Genomic DNA, 27,230 nt, shown 5'->3' with positions numbered 1-27,230 from the left:
AAACCCCTCACGAGCTAAGAAAAAAACGTTGAATTGATTGACATGAACTCAGTCCAATAGACAACCTGAAAGCCTTATACGTCACACTACACACTGGTTATGCACCAATAAGGGCACAGTAGGCGTGTCCCCGCGGCTATTTATTTCCGGATGTCGGCACTCGTGAGTCATCGCCTCTTCGTCTGTCAAGGTGGTGATTGTCGTGTCCACCAGTCTCTCACGTTCACTCGCGTTTACCTGTGGATCCACCATTTTCTCTCAAACTGCTCCACAGGATTGAGATGTTACACTTTCGGTTCTCCACAGTGCTCAAGGAGTTGACTGAAGCTACCCTCAAACGTCCGCTGCCCGCCTGTAGACAGAGGAGCTGGTTGCCGAGCCGCCACTGCCGCTTCGGCGCCGCCTCCGCCACTGGTGCGAGAGCTGAGGCTCCTCGGTTCCTCCATGCCGCTCCGCACCGGCCGCCGCTGCTGCGCGCCGCGCCCTGCGCCACCCCGTTCCGCTCCTACTGCGTGAAAACGGACGGTGCCGTGGAGCTGGAGGAGCAGCTCAAGAAGGACGATAAAGCCAGTGAGGCGGCAAGCGAGAAGTAGGTTTCACGCACTTTTGCTGGTGAATTAGCTCTTAATAACGTAACACACACACATTGACATGTTAAGCTAGCACGCGTTCCTAAGAACTCGCTAGTACGACGCCTTAAAACGTGTGATAACCATGTGTTTCTGTGGAGATAAATACAAAACGTGGGAACTGAACTGAAAGTGAAACTTGTGTTGTTGTCTGGTCAGGTATTAAGTGAAAGGAAAATATTAACTCCATGTATAATATAGTAGAAGAAGGTCAAAATGAAACCAAGTGTCAGTGACGAGCTAATTACAACTGCTGTAATGACAGTATGGCTCTTATCAGAATGATAAATGCGTGTCTGGAGGTCAGATTCTGGCGGTTTCTGTCGTGACCTCCCCCTGTCCGTGAAACCTGATCTGCCCGCTGCTGTGGGCCCACGACAGCCCGTGTCCTCCAGCTCAGAGAATGTGGAAATATCCACCTTGAATGTGTGCGTGGCTTCAGCACTAATGATTGCTGTTTGATCAAACACTAGTATTATATTAATGTTATTAGGTTGTAATCCAGTTGTATAATCAACTAAATTAAAGGTGTGATTTCAGCTTGAGGGTTGGTCCCATTTTGTGTCATTTTATGGATAAAAGATTACATTAGTTGAATAATAATCCAGTCCAAAATTTCTTAATTAAATTAGTTGTTAGTAGCAGCCCCAAATTGCATGTCAACATATTCTTTTATGTGTCATTTCTGTTGCTCCTCAGCCAACTGCCTATAAATGAAAAATATAAGTGAAGTGATGTTTATCTTTAAGATTACAGTAATGTCAGTGTTTGTTTTTGAAGGCTATCCTGATAAGTGAGTTTACAGAGACAGGATATTGTCATCACTTAGATATGTAGACCCTGGTATGGGCTTGCTCTTATGTAAAGCCGGTGTGCAAATTGGCAGATTCCCCCCCTCAGAGTCAGTAGTTTTCCACCTTCTGATAGCCTCTCTCCACAGAAGGAAGATGATGAGATATGGAACACTTTCACTTAAGCACACAACCTTTTAGCTGGTGGTCATTATGGATAAATTCCTGCAAAAATATGTCAACACTTTCAGTTCTTAAGATGTACCCTTTTCCACTTGTTGGGCTAAATAAGAAGCCCATGCTGTGATCATCACTAATATTTCAGGAAATTGAGCATACATTTTTACTATATACAGTGGAAATGTATAGAAAAACCTATCATCAAAGCCTTACAATGTTCATTTGTAAGATTCATTTATAACACAGGTCTTGAGTCACAGATAAAGCTCTAGTAGGAGAAAAAGTCTCTAGGGTTATTGCAACATAAACCCATTTACGATGAGCTGAAGGTTTTAACTTGAGGAGTAAACAAAGCTAACTTCTTGCCTGAAGTGGAGGCCAGTCATACTTTCAAGTTGCATGTAAATATGTTGTTTGTCTGTCCACAGTTTGTCTGCTATATTCTGTGTTCTTTCAGTGTTGTCATCTGCCTGTGGCAGAGCGTCCGTTCCCTTTTGGATGTTTTCTGTAGCGCAACTCTCTGACACGACAGTACTAACTTCCCCACAGATAAAGTAGAGTTTTTAAGCAAAGGCTCAGATTTTCCGAAGGTCAGTGGAGGATTTTTCTTGCATCCAGGAAACTCTTGAAGTGCTTTGTTTTTTTCTGTGAGCAGTGACTTGGAGGCAAATGGACAGAGCCATCTGCCTGTGAACATTTTTAAACATACAAATTCAGAGAAAATTGTGTCGTAGGCGACGTCCACACCTGGTGTGTTTGTGCAGGTTAAACACTCCAATGTGCTCGGTTCATGTAGTTTTTAGACCCTCAAAACGAGTCACAAGTGCAAACGTGAAAGTGGGTCAAACTGACACCAGGATTGTGTTAATGTGTTCATTCATTCATCTGCCTCATCATACTGCAGGAGGCTTTTCATGAGGGATTCTGGTAAATGAAGTTCTCTCACTGAGAATAATTCACTGAAACTGTAAACAAAGTGTTAGGATGAGGTTGTGATGATGACCGTGGTTCAATGTCTTCTGGCACAGAGGGAAGCTTTATTACAGAATAGATTTACTCTTTATGTCGATGCTGAACCATGTGGCAGCACAACATGCTAGTAAGGTCATTTTGCTCGTATTCGAATACAAAGTACACACTCCAGGAACACAAATAAACGGCGTGAGCCATCGGCATTAAGCATTCATGTCTAAGGCCCATTTGGCAAACATTCTTTAAATGCAAATGCACAGGTAAGCCTTTGCCTGGATTTGTGGGATTGTTGTCGACTTGTGACTCTGTGGTGTGCGGCTGCACCTGCTGTTACATGCGAGTGCCGTTTTATGCTCGACCAACGCTCGCTCTCAATTAGCCATGCTTGACAGACAGCATTTTAGTTTCTCTTGGTTTGTTTGCTCATGTTCAGGCTCTGTTACCTTGGTTCTGTGCAGAGTGTTTGCTCTGGGGAACAGATGCACCAAGCAGAGGTGATGGAGGAAGGGGGGGGGAAGGTGATGGAGGAAGGGAACTGCAGACGGAATCCTGCAGTTTTAAAAGCTCAAGTGGTCAGCGTGCAGCACACGTGTACCATCTTTGAGTTTGTGACGAAGCAATAAATCTCACGTGTAACTTCAAGATTGGCTTTTACCGGCATTTCTTTTGAGATGGGACACTGAGATTACTGCGGGATTAACCATGAATGTAAATCAATGGATTACTGCTTCTGCTGCAAATAAGCATTGGATTGAACAGGCATTTTCCTGGCTTTCTTACCTCCACCAGTATAATACGAGGCTTTAAATCCATGTAATTGCCTGCAATTACCATCATCGATTAATCTCTACATTATTTGATATTATGATTTCTATAATGACAGGAAAATATTCACATTTACCGTGACATTCAAATCCATTCATTATTGTCAAAATAGTTGGTGATTCACTTGGCCGTTCTGTCGCTCTTGCTGCTCCGTCATGAACGGCGTTTGGACTGAATGCGCTGTTGGCTTTATTAATCCGACCGCCACAGATGGCTGGACAGAGTAAAGACGAGAGAATTTCTGGAATTCAGTTCTGGACAAACTCAGACACCCTGACGCAGCTGCCAAACTTTTCACCGGCCACGTCGTTCATTCAAACCACTGTAATGTAATCGCAGCTGAATTTATGGCACAGAGGAACGTGTATCCCCGTTTTAAAAACGGGGTTTCCATGCTCCCTTTTCTGTGATACTTTGGATATGGACATGCCTAACTCCACAAAACACTGGAGAAAACTGTAGGTATTGTAAAGGGAAGCTGTGACACCGTGTAAAGCACTAACGGCAAGTTCAAAAGCCAGTGAGAAACATGAAGTCATACATTTTTGTTTATGTACAATGAAGACTTTGTCCTCTTTTGTGATGATGTGATTTCCAGCATGTGTCACTGAAATACCTCACTCACATGATAAGACATGTCTAACTTCAGATAAGCTGTGTTTACACTGGCAAGACAGGTGGGAATAGGCTTAATTGAGGCTCATGCTAAAGGTCAGTGTCATCACCAATAAACATGGCATCTGCTACCGTGGCCTAATGGTTCCTTTAATTCACAATAACTTGGCACAATTTCCTGCTAATCTTTTTTTGTTGATGCTAATACCATGTTTCCCTTCTTCTTCTTTGTGTTTTAGTGTCACATTTCTATAAGTGCATTGTCTTTTACTGATCTCTGTCACTTCTCTGCCCATGAAGAAGAAATGCCGGCATCCTCCCAAGTCTGGAGGATTTGCTCTTCTACACGGTTGCAGAAGGCCAAGAGACGATTACCGCTCACAAGTTTCTCTCGGTAAGTTTTTCGGATTCATTGCCACATTGTGGTTTTATGCAAGTAATGGCTGTTATATTTACTTCTGTTCTTTTAATTCGATTATTGCAGGCACTTAAGACCACAGGGCTTCGCACTGGAGATCCTCGGCTGAAAGAATGCATGGAAACCCTGAAAGAAACTCTACAGAACACACCAGATGGCATGACTCTGGACAGGCAGCAGTTCAAAAAGTAAGTCTTGCCTTTTCTTGATTTGTGTGTTTTTTTTTTTAATCTCCAATCATGGTCGCTTGATTTGAAATCACATTCCCCATAAACATGTTCCACCTCAGCTTGAAGTATTATGCAGTTTGATGACCATATATTTTTTTTAAATTAGCAAATTTAAACATATTTGAATGTATAAATTTGCGTATTGCATAAATGCAAAACAAAAAAATATCCATCAAACAGCAGATAAGCATTTTTTAAAAATAGAAATATGACATGAAGCTCATTAAATATCATGTATTTAACGTGAGATCAGATTTATTAGTGATTCCTTCAACTATTCTTTTGCCCGTGTGGGGTTGGGTCGTGGTTGCAGCAGCTAATCAGGACATTCTTTATTCTTGTCCTTCTGCAATAATTTCCTTCCTGGGGAATCCCAAGATGTCCTCAGGCCAAATATGGACGCAAAGTCCCCTTTTTTTCAGCAGGAAGTAAAGCTAAGAAACGTTGTCATAGGGATAACTGTTTTTTATCCTGTAAATGTCAGAGACACTGACAACAGTTGGTGGTGTGGAAATGATCATTCATCACTAAATAGATGAATTTAAATGATCAATTTCTGACGAAGCGTCGTCATCATCCGTCTCTTGAGCATTCACGGAAGTTTGTCACACTTGAAGGTTTTTCCCAAACTTGGTTGGCAAACTTTTGGTTGAAGCGCATGCAGTGGCAATGTTTGAGCATGCTGTTTGTGGTTTTGTTCATCAGGTGTGTCCAGAGCAACATTGTCCTGCTCACTCAGGCCTTCCGCAAGAAGTTCGTCATCCCAGACTTCCAGTCCTTCACCTCCCATATTGATGAGCTGTATGAAACTGCCAAAAATCTCTCGGAAGGACAGGTGTGTCCTTAGATCCATCACTCTTTTTTTCTTTTTCCTTCTATTCTCCTTTCTCTCTGCCTGTGCATCATTAGTATTATTTAGTCCATTCATCACCATCGGTCTGTTGTGCCTGTCTGGTATCAAAGGTTACTTATTCAGAATCGAAGCTAGCACGAGCTAAAGGACAAAGCCAGAAATGGGCCGTGCTAAAAGTCTCATATTAGTGTTCCCAGCAGCAGAGAGCCTGGGTGTCATTTTTGCATATTGATGCAGGATTCTCTGTGCGGTGAGTCATTTCATTTCTAGGTCAGGGCTGAGCAACATTTTTGCTGCACAGGGCCGTATTGACATAAATAAAGGCCGGGAATTATGACATTGCATTTTTAATCCCCAGCAGACCTTCAATTGCACATTGAACAGTGACATTTATAAATGTAAGAAGCTAGTGTAATGTGTAACTAAGTCTATAAATGAAAGAGCCTTCAGTGGAGAGCAGGAAAAAAGACTCCTTGAGTTTAAACAATGTGTGCTGCAAATATGTTGTTGTAGACGGTAATATAACACCCTCTGTGGCCCCTTTAAAAGAAAGTCAAGTTGCTTTTAATGTCACGACAGAGCAATCTATGTGTTAAAGGTCCAGTGTGTGAGGCAGAGATTTAATATACCAGCCATATGGATGATTTAAAACAAAGCCTTAAGGCGTGTGCACAGCGGGGTTTTTTTTTCCCCGTGCAAATTATTCGCATGTGTCCAATCATCAAAGTATTCACCTCAGGCAATGACACCAGGCAATGACACAAGGCAATGCAGAAGAAAGATGAGGAGGCTGCAGAGAGAGTGGAAGAGGGGAATTGTGTTTTGAAAGGGTGTTTGCATCCTATCTGGTATGCAAAGGCCACTGTCGTTTCCTGAGGAGTACTCCATGGTGCATTCTCACTGTTAGATGTCATTAATTCTTACACACTGGACCTTTTAATTATATACGACTGCACAGATAGTGTCCTTTTATAATTGCTTACTGATCAAACTGCTGCTGCTTGCCAATATAGGCACACGTGTCTAAGCTTCCTTATGTACAAAATGCTGCTGCCGCCGCTGCCGCTGCTGCTGCCACCTTTTATTTATTTTGGGGGTAATTTCCTTTCAAAGGCTATACTCATGAGCTCCATCCAGGCCTGAGTCTGAATGTTGCCCATGTGTGCGTTAGTAGGTGTTTTGCTCCAAAATTGTTTAATCACTGAAGAAGAAGTAGGAAAAACAGCAAACAAATAATGAAAGCTAGAGGCCACGACGTTCCAACCCATGATTACTCAGCGAGTCCTCTGTTGTCATTACTGTACAGTAACGCTCAACCCATGCCAAAAATATCAAGTGTTTATCCATACGCTACTTTTTTTTTTGGTTGTTTTTGTTGACACAGGAAAACAACCAATTATCTTCATCCTACATGCACTGGCTGTGCAGGAATGAAGGACCCAAAGTAAACCGTAGCTCCTATGATACGAGTATCGGGTTGGTTGGAATGAGGTGGTGTTGTACTGCAGTAATGCAACAGGGATATAGATGCATAAGGAGGCAGTAATGTGATATTGTGAATGTCCTCTGCTGTAAAATACCAAAGAAGAAGCTGCATTACTGCCTTCCTCTTGATTTAGTCATTTATAACTACTACTGGTGTTTAATGGCAGATAGCATGTGTAATGTTGCATTACTGCCTCTGTCGTATTCCTTATGTCTGCCTTTGCCTCCTCTGGTTGGTTGGTCGTTTGGTTGGGGGTGGTGTTTCATGGCATCTTTTAATGTCACAGTATCGCCTTCCTCTGGATTTAATTAGCCATTTATTGTTCTGATGGTGGCTTTTTTCCCTTTTACTAATCTTAAGACGAAGCCTTACTGACTTCTTGTCAGTCCTTGTTATTGTGTTTTGTGTTGGCATCAAGTTTTCACTGAAACCCGAGTCTTGTCAGATGTCAGCGGTATCAGGTAAACTGCTCACTGTGGCTCAGCGCTAACAGGCGGATGACCTCTCTTTCAGGTGGCGGACTACATTCCCCAGCTCGCCAAATTCAGCCCCGACCTGTGGGCTGTGTCTCTTTGCACAGTTGACGGACAGAGGTGAGAAATATTTGAGTGCAAAAATAATCTCTTTTTTTTAATTTTGTGTCACTTTGAACCCACTGAACTTACCACATTGACAGTGAATACATAAAATATATGGCGTAACAAAGCCATACCACATTGACAGTGAATACATAAAAATATGGCGTAACAAAGCAAATATTCAGTTAATGTCTTATGTTTTAAATGATTGCAAGACATTAAAGTTTTAGAGGTGGGCATTATAATGTATAATATTGCTGTTGGAAATTCACATTATTGAGTATTTGACTTCCCAAAAACCCATGAATCACACACTGAAACTCACGTTAGCCAAATATGGTTCTGCTTATAGGGAGAAAACATGGAGACACAACTAAGTCTTTGAAAGTGTTTGACGGAAGAGGATTAGGGCCACACAGGAAAAAAATGTTCCGACTTTATTCTCAGAATTCTGAGTTTTAAGTCAGAACTCAAAAAATGTTTTCCTGTGTTGCTCTAATCCTTTTCCTTAGTCTTTGAATGTTTGCTTGAATGCGAAAGTTTTCCAGAAACGTGTCCATCGACATCACCTGCAAGCAACAATTAACGACTTACACCAGTGGTTCTCATACTTTTTATCAGTAGTACCACCTGACAAAATATTGAGCCCTTAAAGTAACACCATTAAAAACACTAACGTAAAAACACAGTGGTGTAAATAGGCCGAGCGAAGTCACCTATTATGATTAATTAATTATTGTTGATTGCACTCCCTTCAGGATTTATCAGTTTACAAAATTGCCCCAATTTGTGTATAAACATTCAAGTGTTGTGTACGAATGTCCGCAGGTAGGTGTTTGGATCGGCCTGTCCTCCTGATAGCTAGCTGCAAATTGTGTTCAGGATTGTTATGTTTGCGTAACAAGAGGAAGTCATAAAGATAACGGCTGTACAGAACAAACACTGTAGTTTCGTTATCATGCTGTGATGCTCCCTCACTGAAGTTGGTTTGAAGTCCTGTTTTCTCTGTGAGAGAACTGACACCGGTGTCCTCACTCTGACTTGTTTAAGACCGCTGCTTCGCCTCTGAAGATAACTTATCTTCTTTTTTTTTTTCCTTTCATAGACACACAGTAGGAGACACCAAGGTCCCTTTCTGTCTGCAGTCGTGTGTCAAGCCTCTGAAGTATGCCGTTGCAATCCATGACCATGGCACGGAGTACGTGCACAGTTTCATTGGAAAGGAGCCCAGTGGCCTGCGCTTTAATAAGCTCTTCCTGGATGATGACGGTGAGTCGTCACAGCTTTCTTTCTCTCTTTTACACGACCGTTCACAAGTTTGGGTTCACCTATGCAATGTTTGGGTGTTTTCCATTAAAAGTCACACCTTTTATTCATCAAAAGAGTTGCAAAATGAGTATAAAATATAGTCAAGACATGGATTAGAAATAATGATTTTTATTCAAAATAAGAATGTTGCCCTTTCGTCAAAGAACCAGCAAAACTGTTTTCAGCTGTGCTAACATCATTGCACAAAGGTTTTCTAATCATCCAATAGCCTTCTAACATTATTAGCAAACACAATGTGCCATTAGAACACTGGAAATGGGCCCCTATACACCTATATTCCATTAAAAACCAGACGTTTGCAGCTAGAATAGTCGTTTACCACATTAACAATGTATAGAGTGTATTTCTGATTCATTTAATGTTATATTCATTGAAAAAACATGCTTTACCTTAAGAAATAAGGACATTTCTAAGTGACCCCAAGCTTTTGAACGGTATTGTACGTCTTCCCCTGAAAAATGAGCTCATGCACTCTTTTCTTTCCGCTCCATGACCTGATGATGTAAGTGTGTTGTCAACAGGGAGTTTACCATGCTAAGGAAGGCAGTGTTTCCCTTTTTTTTTACACAATAACGTTGTCGGTAATGAGGTCAAAGAGAGAATTGTGAAAGAAAAGTTTCAACATCTGTGTGAACAACGAATGGAATGGAATCATACAGTAACTGTGTGTGTAGAAGTTTTACTCTCTGCCTACTTTTGTATATGCCGTTATACAAATTATTTTTTAAAATGACAGGTTACCTGCTTAGTGTGCACCAGATTACTTTCCTATTGCCTGAGGGGTTTTTTTTCCTCTCTCTCTCATTCCTGTGACTAAGCCAAATGCAAATGCACCAGAAATCAGTGCCTTCTGAAATCAGAAGAAGGCACCACAGAGGATAGTGACAGTGATACAGTGGTTCCGATTTTATTGCAGAGGCTTTAGTGACTCATTTGTGCTCATTGGCATTCTAGCTCTGTCGTCAGTGACCGAGGGTTAGGGCTGTTAATGAGCTGTGAATGAGTCAGACGCTGGCCTTCCACATTACAGTAAATGTAGTTGGTGGCTTTAACCGAATGTGTTAATGGGATATTTTGATATGAAACAATGTCTCAGGCTCCCAGAAGAAATGTTGGCATGAAATGGGGGCGTTGTTCAGTATCTTATCATCAGGTTTGTCCAGTGTAGTAAATGAAAAGAGTGCATTGTGAAGTTGGTTTCACATTGGCCATAGAACCTGAAAAATATCCATTCAGGGTGAATTTACAACGAATAGAATGCGATTAATTTACAATTTAACATGCGTTAATTATTTGAACGACTGTCAGTTGACGGCCCTTATTTGAGTCTGCTGCCATCCACCCTGTCACACCTGGAGAAACTAGTGCAACCTGAACCCAACCTTGCTGGAGAACAAATTACACATACAAAATCTAATGTCATAAAAGCATTCCAGAAATCTGATGTTATGATCTGTCATATCTTGGTTCAGCATGTGCTCTGTAAGTGTTTTTATTGATACCGTTTGATCAGTGAATAGACGATTCCACACAGTACGCTCATCGAGTTGTTGTTGTTTTGCAGATAAGCCCCATAATCCCATGGTGAACGCCGGCGCTATCGTTTGCACTTCACTGATAGAGGTAAAAGCAGAATCACTTCACTTTTTCCCTCCCGTGTGTGTGTTTTTATTTTTAACGTCCAGTCTTGTGTGTGTCATTTCCGCTGAAAAACTTGATGAATTCCTGTAATGGTTGGTGTCACTGAGCTGTTTTTATTGAGCAGATAAGAATGGAGGTTAACACCACACAAAGCTTGCAGATAAGCGTAATTAACCCACTCAAGTTTGATTTAAAAGGAAACTTACTGGACTTAGATTATCAGCACAGAGCTCTGAGCATGTCCACATTTTTATGACACACCTGGAACCATTTCTAGGTCATTACCTTAAGTTTACTGTCGTCCACGGCCATGTGTCTCGTTGTGGTGAATAATCCCTTCCTGAAGAGTACTTAGCTGCTCTCAGGCACACATTGTTATTGTTCCTGCTGAGAATAACCCAGACAGAGGGCAAGTCAAACGCAGGTGCACACCACAACATACACCAGCAAAAGTGAATTGGAAATCCAATCAAACCCCACCTGATTATTCTCTCTCCATCTCATCGCTCCACCAGAGCGATGGAAATAAAATAATTAATCTGTAAAGTGCCCGCTCTGTTGATGTGGGTCTCTGCTGGAAATGTCAGGTTTTTAAGCTCTTTATGGATGCTGAGGTCAACATTTTTATCCTTGATCTAGAGTTATTAGACCACACACACTCACACACACGCGCTCCTATTATTGTGTCACAGTTGATCAGTGTTTGTCAACCTGGACAATGTTCTTGAATGTCTTTTGTCCACACAAAGCAAAATAATTCACTTTTAATGATTTCTTTGTTATGTGGAGCAAAGAAAATGTTCACGTTAAAGAATCTAAAACAATCAGAAATCTTGTTTTAATCATCAAAAAAGCTTAAAACTAATGAATCGATTATCAAAATGGTTGACGACAAGGATGGGCCTGATCCATAATTCACAGATCCGTCTGTGCTTTAATGTCGTCTGCTGAAATGTCTCCACAAGTGATTCCCTGACTGCTCTGCTAGCTGGCTGCAAAAAGTGGAATGGATTTCCTGAACGCAGGCGTGTCTTAGTGAGACGTATCATACTTGACTCTATAAAGGAGTTTATTAAAGCCTTATAGAAAATCAACAATAATGATTATAATAATATTAAAGCAAACGGGGCATCCATATCGGAATAGTATCAGTATCGACAGATGAAAAAAAGTGGATCGGTGTATCCCTAGTTGACAATTCATTTTGTAATCGATTAATTGTTTCAGCTCTAAAAATACTTCATACATTCTCTCTGAGTTACACTTTACACAGTGTTCCTCGTGTGTGTGTGTATATACAGCATTATGAAGCAGAGTGAAACATGAGGCATTTTTTTGCAGATTGGAACAGACTAATTCTGCTATGAGACAACTTTTTTTCTGCACACAACTGCTGAAAGCTATTAAATGGCTGTACAGAATATCCCCTCCAGGATTTACAGCTCCTGTACTTGTCAGAATTTTGTGAAAACACTCTGTATTAAATTATTTATCGCACACAGCCAATGGTACGAGAGTTCGTCAGTAGTTCAAACATTCTTATTTGCTTTGACTCAGAAGAAGAAAGGAGGTTGGATTAAGACGTGAATACTAAACTAATATTCCTGGCTAAGACGGGAGTGTTAGTTATTAATTCCCACAGTATTAAAGATAGTCTCTATTTGCTAATTGTTTTATCCTGTGTACATATCTGAAACACCACACAGTAAAAGAAGATCCTCCACCCTTTATTATTATTATTATTATAAGTCGAGACAGATTTATTACGCAGCATGTGGAGTTATTATGTGCATAGGTTTTATTATTCACCGACATATACTGTAGGTATGTGTGTTTGTGCTGTTTTACACAATGCAAATTATAGTGTCTTTTTCATTAAAAAAATATGTTTACAAATGCCAAGAATGCTTGTTTATACAGTATTTTGGTTGTATTTGTGTTTTTTTTAATGTATGTGTACGTGCAGTCTATATATACACGGGTTATCTAATTAATGTCAGCGTCGGCCCCCAATAATCCATACCAGTTTTTTTTTCTCTAACTGAAGTACTAATGTGAAGCTATTGGTCAAGTTGCCTGGTTAGCTTTGACCTTGATGGGGGGGAAACCTATGGGATGGATGGCTTGCCCCCCAAACTGTTGTTTCATGGTGCTTGAAGGCTACATGTTGTTGCTGTTTGTGTATGTTGTTGCATATTTTCCAGACTTAGGAACTGTGGGAAATAATGACTGCTGCTGCAGGTCAAATGACGTTGGTAATTTTTTCTTCCTTTTCCATATCTGTCTCTTCGTACTCTCTCCTCCCCCTCCCCCCTTTCCCCCCCGATACTACCTCTTCTCTCTTTCTCCTCCAATCAAGCTCAGTAGAAATCCCATTCTAGTGACTCTTTAACACCTCCATCAGTCACTTCTTTTTTATATATTTTTTCCTCTCCTGCACAGAAAAGTGTACAGCCTGAAATGTACGTCAGTCATACATGAACCATACGCCTTTTTTGTGTAAAGTTAAAACCCATTTGCAAATAGAGTATTTCTGAATCTAATGCTATAGCACTGAAAATGTGCATGCGTGTCCATTTTTCCTTTTTGCTGTGTTTTACTGTGTGGTTAAATAAGGCAGCATCATCTAGCTTGTGATAATGTTTACAGAGCTACAAGCTGTTATTCTCAGAGGAAGACTATTCCTTCCTCGTTTTCCCCCTCCCTCCCTCATTGTTTGGGCCAACAGTCTTTGCACGGGTGACTTGTGTTTGCCCATATATGCACACCTGCATTATGGTAACCCATAATACAAACTTGCCTCCATACGGCCACATTTTTGTGCAGTCATATTCAATGTATGTACTGTACATATATCAAATAATTGAGACATAATGGTGAGACATGTTTTTCTTCAACCGGCTAAACTGATAGCACACATGTCTACTAAAATCTCCCTCTCGCTACCAAAAAGATGTCCTCCTTTTGTAACCTACCTGCAAGCCAATCATATTAATATTTTTTTACCTGTGTAATTCATGGCAAAGCTTGTGGTTTTTATTTGAAATAAAATCTATTTACATCTTCTAATTCTCTAGTTTAATTTGTCAGTAGAACTTATTCTCATTGTAGTGTTTAATTATTATTATTATTTTTTAATGATGCTGTACTTGTACCTCTGCAAACATCTCTTAAATGCAAACGAAGGAAACTAATAACTTCTTCTTTTTGTTCTCTCCACAGCAAAGTACAAGCACTGCGGAGAAATTTGACTATGTGAGTATAAGACGTCAAATATACATAATTTATTCTCTGTGAAAGGGATGTGTGATGAACAGAACTATTCAGGGTACAGTTTCTTGTCACCGTAGCAGCCGTGAACTTACGAGTGACATGGTGATTAAAGCAATCGGTGACCCTTTAGATTAGGGAGCACATATTCAGCATTAACTAGGTGCTTACAAAGTTACATAATAGCTCTTTAGTAGTAAATATTAAGCATGTATTAACAACTTATGTAGGAAATTTCTTAATTCATGTTATAATAGAGGTAGTATAAGGTTAGTTGCAGCCCCACTCTGGACCTTGGGCAGGAAAACCATCTCAAGAAATGACAAATTCAAGCTCTAAAACAGACTGAGCATATCTGATCCTTTAGATTATACGCTACCGTTCAAAAGTTTGGCGTCACTTAGAAATGTCCTTATTTTTGAAGGGAAAGCACTTTTTTTAATGAATATAACATTAAATTAATCATCAAGTCTGGTTTTTAATGGAATATGTACATAGGTCTATAGAGGCCCATTTCCAGTGTTCTCATGGTACATTGTGTTTGCTAATCGCGTTAGAATGCTATTGGATCATTAGAAAACCCTTGTGCAACTGTTGGACACTGTTGTAACTCGTATCCCTTCCTCTCCTTTCCCTCCAGATCATGAACTATCTGAAGGATATGGCAGGAAACGAGTATGTGGGTTTCAGCAACGCCACGTAAGTTCCCCTACATCAATGGTGTCAAACTCTGGCCTGTGTGTAATTATATTTGGACCCTCCTTCCACTCCACCACTGATCAACTTCATTTAAGCTTCAGACTCTTTTCCGTTTCCTTCTCAAGCGACTCCACTAAGCCACAAAATATTAACCGACTCTGCGACGCGAGCGAATGAAATCGGAGAACACTCGGGGCGCGTGGTGTAATGTGTGCAGTTTTGAACCCAAGAGGCCACACGGCAGCAGTAGTTCTTGTTCTGTGCGAGTGAGTGTGTGTTTGTGCTTTAAAGGTCACTTGTGCATGCGTGACTTATGATGACACCATAAGCATAAGAACACGTGTGGAAAAAGACTCATGTTGCTGGTTCGCCGCGGCGATCACATGATATCACGAGTGTATTGTACACAGACACACACACGCGTGGGTGGAGAATGGAGTTCCATCACACACACAGCTTCCTCTGTGTAAAGGAAAATCTTTTTTTTTTTCTCTTTTGTGTGTCAGATTCCAGTCCGAGCGTGAGTCAGGAGACAGGAACTTTGCCATCGGCTACTACCTGAAAGAAAAGAAGGTTTGAACTTTGAGACGTGAATCATTGCTGACATTTCTGCTTGAGAGCGAAACAAGATTTTTTTTGTCCAATGTGTAACGGCAGTCCATTCCACATTTTAGCGGCAGCGAAAAGCCTGATCCTGTCTGAGCTTCAGCTGCGATTTAGGAACCACTAAGAGCAGCTGATGATGTCAGAGATCTTGTTTTATTCGCTAAAACGTTTCAAATAAACCAGTGTCTGAGTTGGGCTGGTAGAAGACTGCTATAAATAGAGATGGTTCAAGTTACATTCTACATATTTTCAATGAAGCTGCTGACTGTTTGCACTGATCTTATGTGGGCTCAAGATATTATGTGACATAATCCAGTAGTAACTTTAGAGTTTGCCTTTATCTTAAGTGGAAAGAAAAGCAGGCATCCGTATCTCTCACAATGCAGATGATCCTTAACAGAAAAAAATGTGGTTATCTCGAGCTCTAACAGCAGCAGCAGCAGCAGCATGGGAATGTAGTTGATAAATGTCCTGTACTCTGTGTTCACCTTTTGTTTCTCTGTGTTTTTTCCACACTTGTGTCTCTGCAGTGTTTTCCTGAGGGGACAGACATGACATCCGTGCTGGACTTGTACTTTCAAGTGAGTCCGGACACTGACATTTCTCACAAACGGCTGAATATCGGGTTTCCTGCTTTGTCGCTGCTCTGCTTTCAATATGGATCTTTAGCGTCGAGTCACAGAGATCCTGTTTCAGCTTCTTAACTAATTTTAGCCACATTTTAGTCTCTTTTCTCCCATTCTGTTGTTTATTTTTTTGAATCTTTACCACCGTTTATGCTATTATCTATAGCTTCTTAACCATGCAGTGGTAAATTAAGAAGCTGCACATCTAGCTGTACACTACCGTTCAAAAGTTTGGGGTCACCTATACAATATATATATATATATATATATAATTTTTTGTGTGTTTTCCATTAAAAGTCACGCTGTTATTCATCAAAAGCGTTGCAAAATGAATAGAAAATATAGTCAAGACATTGACCAGATTAAAAATAATGTTCGCCCAATGTCAGCTGAGATAGGCACAGCACCCCCGCGACCCTCTGGTGGAGATTAAAGTGGTAGATAATGAAATAATGCGAATTGTGTGTGTTTGTGTCCTTTCCAGCTTTGCTCCATCGAAGTGACCTGCGAGAGCGCCAGCGTCATGGCAGCCACTCTCGCTAACGGCGGCATCTGCCCAATCACGGGCGAGCGTGTGCTGAGCCCCGAGGCCGTGAGGAACACGCTGAGTCTGATGCACTCGTGCGGCATGTACGACTTCTCGGGACAGTTTGCTTTCCACGTGAGTAGAGGGTGACGCAGCTGCGCAGGGCGGCAAACGAGCGCTAATCCCGGCTAATTGCGTTAATTGTTGCTGGTTTTCTTTTGTTGGCACCATGTTGCTACCACGCCGATGACACATCACGTCTGCTCTGCTCTGCAGGTCGGTCTGCCTGCCAAGTCAGGAGTGTCGGGGGGAATCCTGTTGGTCGTGCCAAACGTGATGGGTATTATGTGCTGGTCGCCTCCGCTTGACAAGCTGGGCAACTCTGTGAGAGGGATACAGTTCTGCACGGTACGTGGTGTCATGTAACAGGAGAGCAGAAACGACTTAATGTACAAAACTTTATTAAGAATACTGTGTCACTGTCAATCAAGAGATTTTTTTGTAGTAAACTGACAGTAAACGCCCCAGTGCGTATCTAGAGCAACCTTTTTAGCTCTCGCTCGCAGCCCCTTCAGGCAATCTTTCCAGATCCATGCGTGTCTGGACTTCACTGCGCGTTTGAAAGCAGCTTTTGAATTGTTTTTGCATTTTAAACTCGGTTCATGGAAATATCTCAAATACACAATGGCTTCAAGAAAAAATAGTTAATTTTTGATGTGATTTTGCTTCTTAAAATCCTCCCTTTTAAAGAAAGATGCCAAACAAATGTCTTTTAAATATCTTCTCATTTCAGGATCTCGTGGAGCTTTTCAACTTCCACAACTACGACAACCTGAGGCACTTTGCAAAGAAGTACGATCCTCGCAGGGAAGGAGGGGAGCAGCGGGTAAGGACAAACTTCACTTTGTTGTGAAGGGAGGGGGGGCGGGGCCAAAGAAATTACGTCGACATGCCTTCACCAAGAATGTTGGTGATATCTTGCTGACTGCTGTTTTTTTTTAGGTGTGGCTGTAATATAAATGTAGCTCCATATTTCACCACCTCATATACCGACTAAAGAAAAAAACAGAACATCTCTATTGTTAGTCTTGTGGACATCCTTACAGTGTTTTTAAGAGACTTACCTATATTTTCTATGCCAAATGCTGATTTTTCGTATGAATTACGGCAGCCTATGGCCGTATTATTTATATTTTTGCTCGTACATTTAGTCAACTTTCTTTAAAAGAATAAATAAATATGTACAGTATTTAATAATAAAAAAAATAAATTAAAAAAAAGATGTATAAATTAATATAGTTTAATACTTGAGACAGGTCATCAAAAAAAACCTTCAATTAAAAGGCAGAATTTTAAGTTTCTGAGAACAAGTATGTCCAATTTTAAATATTGGCAATTAATTAATTAATTATAACTGGCCAGTGCTGATTATTGATAAATAATATTGGCCCGGTCTACTTTTTAGATTAATCTTTCATGTCTTGGCACCAGGTGCTATCGCTAACGCTAATGCAAAAAAAAACGAGTTGAGTCGAGCTACATAGTGCTCGTAGTATAGCAGATTATTGCATTTTTTCAGGATAATCTTTCACAAGTGGAAAGAAGCACCAAGATTTGACTGAATGTACCGCTTGGGTCATTGTTTGGAAAAATCCCATTAGCCACGTAAATTTCAAAATGTTGAAATGGCTGCCATTTTGAAATTTACATGACTAATTGGATATTTCAAAATGACCCAAGAGGAACATTCAGTCAAATGTCGGTGCTTATTTCCATTTTTTTTTTTGCTAATCTGCTCTACTATAGTACGACATAATGGAAAAGTGCCACTAGATATGTTTTGGTTCTGACGTTGACAGATTTATGTGTCCACTAACCCCATCAAAAGTACACTGGCTGAATACGGGAAACCGTGAGACTAATTTGTTATCCGTGTCGAACAGCAACTCTGCGTCGGACCCATGGATTATGAGAGCCTCCAACAAGAGCTCGCTCTGTCCGCCCCTCTTTGGAAAAAGATTTCACCCACTGAGTCGAACCAGGACAGCTCCACCACTGTAGTCTATAGGATGGACAATGTCAGCGAGTGAAACAGGAGCCCCCTTCTTACCCAGCTCACCCCCCCACCCACACCCACACCTCCACCTCGCCTCATCTCTCTCCCCAACACCACCACCAACACCGCCATCTTTCCTTGCCCTTAAATATTTATATATGAAAATAACTGTAGAGGATTATTTATTGCTTGTGAAGCAGTTACTGTGTGGATGGACTGGGGGAAGTTTTATTTTGTTTTTGTGTGTTTTGTTACTGCTTTTCATTCTCCTCTCTGGGTTGCACATGAAAACCCGTAGCCACCTGCTTTGTTGCCTTAGTGTGTGAATATAGAGAATTTTGGCAATTCGGTTGGAATTGTTGAATTCTATTTTAATTAACAAAAAGGAAAAAACAAAGAGTGTGTGTGACCCTCAGACCGACCTCAAACGCGTAATGTAGCTCACACTCAGGCTTAAAGACTTAACGGATCAGTGCGTCAACTGTGATGTATGTGATCAAAGAGGACGATGTGTGTTTTTTGGACTACTGATGTAAACTAGAGCTGCGACCAACGATTATTTTCGTAATCGATTAATCTGTAGATCATTGTCTCGATTAATGGTTTGGTCCTGAAAATGAAAAAAAACCAAAACACGTTGATCGGTGTTTGTCAAACCTGGAAATGACGACGTTCTCGAATGTCTTTATTTTGTCCACAAACCAAAATGATTCAGTTTTACGAAGCTAAAACGATCAGAAATCGAACCGATTATCAAAATAGTTGACGATTAATTGTTTCACCTCAACGTTTGCATCAAAGAAGAATATCGTTAGCGCGTGGCTTAGTTGTGAATGTAAGAGCAAAGCTTTTGCTTAGTTTCTCGTTAAAAAAAAAAAAAAAAATAACGCTCTTCTGTAGGGAATTAATTTTTTAATATCGTTATCCTAATAGCATAGTTGCCTAAGTCATATTTGAACGTTTTCGGAAAACACATTTTTAAGCAAGCACATTGGTAAAGTTACCAAAAAATTACTTGGGCGATTATGCTTTTAGGCTAATGATATATTATTTTCCACCAAATGCTAGGCAAATCGGTTGTATCGCGTCCCGTTTGAATTACCGAAATATCTTATATAGAGCTCGGACGGCCGAATGACGACGCAACGCTATCGTTAATTAATGACACCAAAAAAACCAACCTGAAAACCTTCTTGAGTCACTGTCACTTTAATCTTTCCACCCTCAGACTGACATGACCCCTGCCACTGAGATGCGTACATGCAAACCAGTTCATATGCAAAAAGAGTTGCAGGAGATTATTTTCTTTTTTTATAAGAGCAAATTTTGCACACATCAATGTGCCGGAGTCCGTTTTAATAGTAAAATATTAAATAGTGTAACTTTGAAATCCAGGTGCCTCGGTATAGATGGATATATGGATGCTTGGGTTATTTTTTTGGTTTGTTTTGATGAGGTGGGTGTTTTCGTTCAGCAGAAGCAGTAAAAATGAGAGGGAGCCGTGATTTGAGGCTCCTCGTGGAGACTTGCTTGACTCGATTGTCCTCATTCTCAGGAGGCACAGGCTCGATGACGTCGTGCTGAAAAATGTGTGTCCATGTATTTCTGACTACACTAAGCGTTACACAGAAGATAAGTGAGGTGTTTTTGTTCGTTTTTTTTTTTTTTTGCTGTGCCCTCAGGTCACCGATGATCTCTTGACTGCAGGCCTCGTCTTGGCTGCATTCCAAAACCATCGAGGCATGTTTGCACTGTGCTGGAACAGGAACGCCTCAGTCAGAGCCATGTAGCTCTTATATTCAAATATAACAAGCCCCCTTACCCAGCGTCACCCCAGATTGGCTCCCAACACAAGCCACACCCCTCACTACTTTTGCGTAACCTTAAACCTCCTCATGCAACCTTTATAAAAAAAAAAAAGTGCAAGACATTTACACTCCATTTAAAAACCTTTTTATTTAAATCAACATCACTCCTGATCTTTTTAAACGTACCTCTCGCCTAGAACTTCCAAATGTGATGGAGAATCGTTGCGTAGCCTTGAGTTAGCATCAAAACACCAAAAGCTGTTTAGTTTGTCCATTTGTGGGCAACTGTAAAAACACGGAGGCACAGAATGGTGGATTCTGTAGAGCTGACCTGGCTCCTGATTCAGGAGGTAATGAAATTCATAATTTTATAATTTTAACACAAAAATTAACGCATAATATGCAATATTTAAAAAAAAAAAATTTTTATTCATTAGATTTATTTTGGCGGGAAAACACAACCAGGCATATGTCACGGATTACCAATGACATGGAGTCTTTTTTTTATTGTTATTGTTTGCGTCATGTCACTTACTCCCTCTCGGTGCCGAAAATTAGAATACATTTTAATTTTTATGATGCCACAATCATACATCCACATGATATAAAGGGGACAATTTGTCTATGTAAGGCGAATAATCGTGGCTATTTCCCAATTAACAAAATAACGTATATAAACAAAGGGCCTTCAGGTTGCATGAGTGTTAAAAATGGGCAGTGCAGTTGCAATATGGGTGAAGGGGATCGATGTATTCAGTGGGTTAAAGGGTTGAAAGGACTTTTATAGACTGTTATACTCAAGAAGTGTGGCTTCTTTTGTTATAATGCTAAGAACATGTTTATACCTCAAAGGTATCTTTATAGTGTGGCCACAGAAAATGTATACATGTATGTATTTTATAGGCAGATTATAAAGGATACACGGCTGTGTATGTGTGGAATTGTTTTTATAGCTTTGTGAGGTCCAGAATTTAAAAAAAGATATATCTTTGCCGGGACATTTTTGGTCTGTGACCCACAATTTGAAAAGGCTTTTTTGAGCCGTGTCCTCACTAAGATATAAATACGAGTGTTTGTGTGTGTGGGTGTGTATGGCAGCGTCAACTGTGTTCAGGGCAGGACATGCACCCAGTATTGTTTTTGAAACTTCTCAGTGTTACTTTTCCGAGTCGGTGTGTTACCACTACCTTCCATAAATATGCCATATTGTTTTAACGTTTGACTATACACGGACGCCGGCGCGTGAATCCTTCTCGGGTTTTGCACGCGAATAGCAGCAGCGTAGCGGACAGTTGTGTTGTGAGCATTACACTTCAAACGTTCCATATTCTTATCGTCGTCTCATAGCAGGAAACAGAAATCAGGTGATTGTACAGGTGGGGGAGCGGTGTTTTGATTTGTTTGTCTTTCATTCAGTGTTGAAACTGAACAGGTGTGTGGTGTTTGACTTGAGCTTCAAGCCCCTCCATCATTATCCATGTTGTTTTAAGTCCTTTTATGTCATGGACTCTTTATTTGTTACGATGCACAAAGCATTGAAAAAGTCTTTGTCTTACTGCAGCAGTGTTTTCCTCACTATACGATAAGTTGAGTTGGATTATTGACTCGTTCAATCCATGGATCTTCTTCCTCACCATTAGGTCCTGTAGAGCTCCGGACGCCATGTTGGCAGGAAAAGCTCCTTGGGGGAAATGAGCGGCACCAGTGCTGGCTTCAAATATCCAGTCAAAAATATCACCAAACCTGACGAGACTCCATGGAGAATAAACGGAGTGGACATGGTTCCAGACCTGCAGCGTTACGACATAGATCAACATTGTGATAAACTTTCCCCCATTTTACTTGCACGTAGCAATAAGAGCACTTAAAATAAACAAAATTTTTGTCATTGTTAGTATTTAACGACGCTGAAGTTGGCGTCCAGGTTTGCAGTCATAGTGCAATGTATGTAAAGCTTTACTGTATTCTGAGCCGAGGTTGCAAAATTTGAAATTGTCCGTGGAAAATTAACAGGAATTGAAGACTTGAATCTTTTAATAATCTCATAATCTTTGACTAAAACGGTCAGATTTGTTGTACAAATACAGTCAAATTCCTCAATCGCACATGCTAGCACACGGCTTACGGCAGGGCTATATAGGCCACGCCCCCTGCATGACATCACAGATGATTACTAGAAACCTGAACTATTTGAACCCCAAGTTGGTTTTGATGAGATTTATGGTGTTAACGTTCAGCTAGCAGCTATTAAATCAACATGTATTACAGTAGCTAGCTGGTAAACCATGCTAATGCTAAACATATGTAATATGGAGCATTCCATTTGTTCAGCTAACGATCTAGACATAGAGATGGGGTTTTTTCACCCCTTTGTGTGAAAACAGGTGGTGAAGAGACAATGCATATGTGGAAAAGTGCCATTTCCTGTCAAAATGGCGTTTGTTTTGGAGCTCAGCTGCTGGAGGCTCTACAGGCTCAAACATTCTCTCACACCGTGAACCGGCGTCGGGAGCTAAAATCCTAAGGATTATGTAATCTCAACAGTTATACCGGTCATGGTATGTTCTCTAAACGCAGCGACACTCATGTGTGTATAATATATATATATTTTCTTCATGAAAACAAAGTCGATGTGTCGCAGCAGCACAAACTAATCAGCATTTGTTCAGTTTTACCTCACACGTGATCACGAGAGGTCATGTCAATAACCCCCCCCCCCCAGCTCGCGTGTCTTAAAGACTCGGGACCAGACCAACGGTGACGTGAGACGACGTCTCGGCCAATAGTAGTCGCGTCTCACCTGTTCGGGAATCCCCAATCAAAACCTGCTGTTACTTGGTTACTTGGGTCAATGAGCTGCACTGTTACTTGACGTTCACACTTGACTTGTTCCTCAAAATGTGATTATTGTTCTGCAATCAAACTGAATTTCTTTCTCTTTTTTTTAAAGTTTCATTTCCATTGAAATCCCCACATTATGCTCTTGTTTGTAATGTTTTGTTTTATATTTCTGTCTGAATTTTTTTTCTCCATGCATGCGCATTCTTGTATGATTTTTATGTCGCTGATGCTGATTTATTTTTTTAAATCTAGGGCTGCAACTCACAATTATTCTCATAATGGTTTAATCTGGTGGTTGTTTTGTGCATAAAATTTGGTAGAAATGTGCATCAAAATGACGATTTTAATGATTTCTTCGTTAAATGGATTAAAAAAAACAGGAAATCGATTAATTTTTGCAGCCCTATTTTTTTTATATCCAATGTAATCACTTTTAAGTTTGATTTCCTGTCACACGTCTTCATTTTTGTTGATTTGTTGATTCATGGACATACGTTTCTTTTTCTGTGACATATACATTTGAAATATGGCGACCTTGGAACTGTAAGGTTCTGTTTTATTCCAATTTTAAACGCGGCTTTTATTGCCATTTTGGGATGTAAAGGAAAATAGGCAGTGGAGAAGAATAACCATACAGTTCCAAGCTCATGATGTGATTGACAAACCTTTCTGTTTTTTCATTTGATTTGTTTTCTCTGTCCACACGTTTTATATAATTCTGTATGTAAATGTCGTCGGAGACACTCGCGTCGCGTCTATTTATGGCTGTGATGAACCTGCAGACGTGTGACGGTGATGTACAGTTTAAAGTCCAATAAAGAAAACACTGGTATGTAACATGTCGTCCTCTGTGGCCACAACAACAACAACAACCACCACCTTTCACGCTTGTTTTTAAACATCGTCATGCTCTCCTGGCTATTGAATCGCAATTTTTATTTACCAGGGTCAAAGAATTTAGAGGAGAGTTCGTTATCCTTCAACTTAAATAATTCAGAATTTAAATGAAGTTAACACTTGAGTACAGTATGACCAACAGAGGGCTCCAGAGACTTTTTAAATCCCTCGTACATATTTTTACAGCAATTTAAATTTAATTCGAAAAACAATATGACCTTAATGACCTTAATGACCTTTCACTTTAGGACTCACTCTGTTAAACAATGTTGCGATTAGTAGTCGGTTACTCGCATTTAAAGATGGATAAACATTGAACATTTCGTAATTACTGAGTAACGTAAATTACAGCTTGAATCGCAACGTTGACTTGAAGGTTAAGGCTCGAGATTTGAAGGTCAAGACTCGGCTCGAGACTTGAAGGTTAAGACTCCAGACTTGCACATGTGACTTTAGTTTCTGTCTGTCAGATCGGAAATCTTTCCAGTTTAGCTCAAAACAGCTGACTCGCTCCTGTGCGATGGTAAGTGTTGACCGATGTTGGCCTTTTCCGTCTTCACGAACCGTCACGTTATCCTGTCGTTCATCTCAAACGTGTGCGTCTCGCAGTTCAGCATCGGTATATCGGTAGAGTTTATGATATCGCAGTAACCCACCTGCAGATCAGAGGACAGTCCGTCTCCCGTTCATGTCTCCACGTGAGACGAGACGGGAATCTTCTCGTTGATCGATCATATCTGTCGCATTTCGTCTCGTCCAAACACCTTCCAAAGTGGACACTGGACACCCTTAGTGAGTCACCTGCCGAATGTGAAGCCTGATGGACAGATGGACAGACGGATGTCCTTTGAATTAATAGAGAGATGGGGAAGTATTTGTCTCATTTTTTCCTCCGATGAGTTTGGATATTGTTTCTGCTGCTGCTGATGATGACGATTTCAGTGAACAGGTTGATGATTGTGGTCCAAGTGCAAATGTCCTCTCTCTCTGTCTCTGTGTCTGTGTGTTCACTCATGTCTACTCACAGGTCAAGTCTGTGATCAACCTGCTGTTCGCTGCCTACACAGGAGACGTGTCCGCCCTGAGGAGGTGAGCTGAAACGACACGTCACACTCTCACCTCAGCACTTCATGTTATCTCTTAAGACACTGAAGAGTTAATTCTGTATTCAAGGTTAAGACTCGAGACTTGAAGGTTAAGACTCGAAGATTAAGACTCGAGACTTGAAGGTTAAGACTCGAGACTTGAAGGTTAAGACTCGAAGATTAAGACTCGAGACTTGAAGGTTAAGACTCGAATCTTGAAGGTTAAGACTCGACTCGAGACTTGAAGGTTAAGACTCGAGACTTGAAGGTTAAGACTCGAGACTTGAAGGTTGAGACTCGACTCGAGACTTGAAGGTTAAGACTCGACTCGAGACTTGAAGGTTAAGACTCGTCTCGAGACTTGAAGGTTAAGACTCGAGACTTGAAGGTTAAGACTCGACTCGAGACTTGAAGGTTAAGACTCGACTCGAGACTTGAAGGTTAAGACTCGTCTCGAGACTTGAAGGTTAAGACTCGAGACTTGAAGGTTAAGACTCGACTCGAGACTTGAAGGTTAAGACTCGACTCGAGACTTGAAGGTTAAGACTCGTCTCGAGACTTGAAGGTTAAGACTCGAGACTTGAAGGTTAAGACTCGTCTCGAGACTTGAAGGTTAAGACTCAAGACTTGAAGGTTAAGACTCGAAATGAAGCAGCAAATTTAACATGTGAAGGTTAATAATGATGACATTGTCCATTAATGGCATCACCTTTGTGTGTAGGTTTGCACTGTCCTCCATGGACATGGAGCAGAGGGACTACGACAGCAGGACAGCGCTCCATGTGGCAGCAGCTGAAGGTGACGAGTGTTTGAAAATTTCCACAGGAGATTATATTACAGGAAATGCTTAAAATGGCTCACTCTGTGGGAGAGTCTGTCACGTTTCACAAGGAAACGAGTCGAACCCAGCTCGGCTACAGATGATCGAAGTCGTGAAACGCAATAAGGAGAAACATTTTCATGTCCACTCACGTGTCTCCGTCTCCGTCTGCTCCTCATTCAGGACACACAGAGGTGGTTCGCTTCCTGCTGGAGGGTTGTAAGGTGAACCCGTTTCCCAGAGACAGGTGAGTCGGCTTCTTAAATGTGAATAGATGAATCACTGATGAAAATATTATTACTATTATTATAATATAAGTATATCACTTGTTTCCTGTGTGCAGATGGGGAAACACGCCCCTGGATGAAGCGGTGCACTTTGGCCACCAGGACGTGATCGCGTTCCTGCAGAACTACTACGCCGGACACTGTCCCCCTGCTGGTACTGATGAGAAGAGCAGCGGTGAGACGAGCCTGGACAGTCTGCTGTAGACCCGCTCACTGCTGCTGCTGCTGGACTCACTTTGTCACTCATTTCAAATCACAATAATAATAATAATAATAATGTTTTTTCATCCCCTCCCTCACTCACCTGGTGGGCTCTTACTTTCTCTGGCTGTTTCAATCACGGCTCTTTTTCCCAGATTGCGGCCATCTGTCTTTTTTGTCATTTCTACATTAATTTTGCACCATAAATTATGCATACATTTTTTTTCTGTGAACTACTGAATGTACAGAAGTTTAAAGTTTATTTATTTAAGATGGAGACAGACTTTATAAATTAAAAAGTGCTAATATAGAAGACTGTAGCCAAACGCTAATTTGACAGGTCGATTGTTCGATAAATAACACGAACAACGGATTTATTTTATTCAGGTTAGTTCATTGGCTCCCCAGGTCATTTGAGTTTGAGGCCCCTGGATTATCTACGATGATGCAGATGTTTACAGGATATATATTTAACCTACTGTCAGTACTGTAAACACGTTAGTTCATTATTCCCCTCTCTACCTGCTAATATAAAGGTAAAATTAAATGTTCTAGTTTTGTAAGATAGTAAGGTGTGTGCGTGCGTGCGTGTGTGTAAATTATGGGTATAAATTATGGCGTGTCTCTGTTTGTGTAAACGTAAACAAAGTAGAGGTCGACGGATGACTATGGGTTTTTCATTGGCTGGATTTTGAGGAATTGTAACAGTCGTCGCTAAAAAAGAAAAGTAAAATTTTGGGTGACAAAATTACAGAAGAGCATTAGGGCCAAATTAAAGTCTGACTTTAATCTCAGAATTCCGCTTTTCTTTAATCTCAGAAGTCCACTTTTTTATCTCAGAATTCCATTTTTTCTTTAATTCTAGAATTCTACTTTTTTCCACTCAGAATTCTGACTTTAATCCCATAATTCTGAGGGGAAAAGTCGGAATTCTTTTTTTCCTCTGAATTCTAACTAATAT

General features: G+C 40.7%; 1 protein-coding gene across 3 annotated transcripts; it reads left to right on the top strand.

Moving 5' to 3' along the window:
- The first annotated feature begins 203 nt into the window (after window positions 1-203).
- glsb (glutaminase b) lies at window positions 204-27,230 on the top strand. 3 transcript variants are annotated; one of them, XM_083902426.1, is made up of 18 exons: window positions 204-589; window positions 4,313-4,406; window positions 4,497-4,618; window positions 5,366-5,495; window positions 7,513-7,592; window positions 8,683-8,846; window positions 10,471-10,529; window positions 13,770-13,802; window positions 14,458-14,516; window positions 15,023-15,089; window positions 15,653-15,703; window positions 16,233-16,409; window positions 16,551-16,682; window positions 17,068-17,160; window positions 24,904-24,965; window positions 25,683-25,759; window positions 25,965-26,028; window positions 26,125-27,230. In XM_083902426.1, exons 1-18 carry the CDS (start codon window positions 282-284, stop codon window positions 26,270-26,272), a joined length of 1,920 nt encoding a protein of 639 aa, XP_083758552.1. In that variant the 5' UTR covers window positions 204-281; the 3' UTR covers window positions 26,273-27,230. The 3 variants fall into 3 exon arrangements, with proteins under 3 accessions (XP_083758552.1, XP_083758554.1, XP_083758553.1); XM_083902428.1 differs by lacking the exons at window positions 24,904-24,965; window positions 25,683-25,759; window positions 25,965-26,028; window positions 26,125-27,230 and adding an exon at window positions 21,779-23,796; XM_083902427.1 differs by lacking the exons at window positions 24,904-24,965; window positions 25,683-25,759; window positions 25,965-26,028; window positions 26,125-27,230 and adding an exon at window positions 18,218-23,796.

Source organism: Microchirus variegatus, assembly GCF_963457635.1.
Source record: "Microchirus variegatus genome assembly, chromosome: 16".
Taxonomy (NCBI): Eukaryota; Metazoa; Chordata; class Actinopteri; order Pleuronectiformes; family Soleidae; genus Microchirus; species Microchirus variegatus.
This window is presented reverse-complemented; position numbering and strand designations above follow the sequence as displayed.

Coding starts and splice junctions, on each gene's coding strand:
- glsb (XM_083902426.1), top strand. CDS start 282: ATGTTACACTTTCGGTTCTCCACAGTGCTCAAGGAGTTGACTGAAGCT. Junction 14,517..15,022: donor GTGGGTTTCAGCAACGCCAC/GTAAGTTCCCCT, acceptor TTTGTGTGTCAG/ATTCCAGTCCGAGCGTGAGT. Junction 25,760..25,964: donor CCATGTGGCAGCAGCTGAAG/GTGACGAGTGTT, acceptor CTCCTCATTCAG/GACACACAGAGGTGGTTCGC.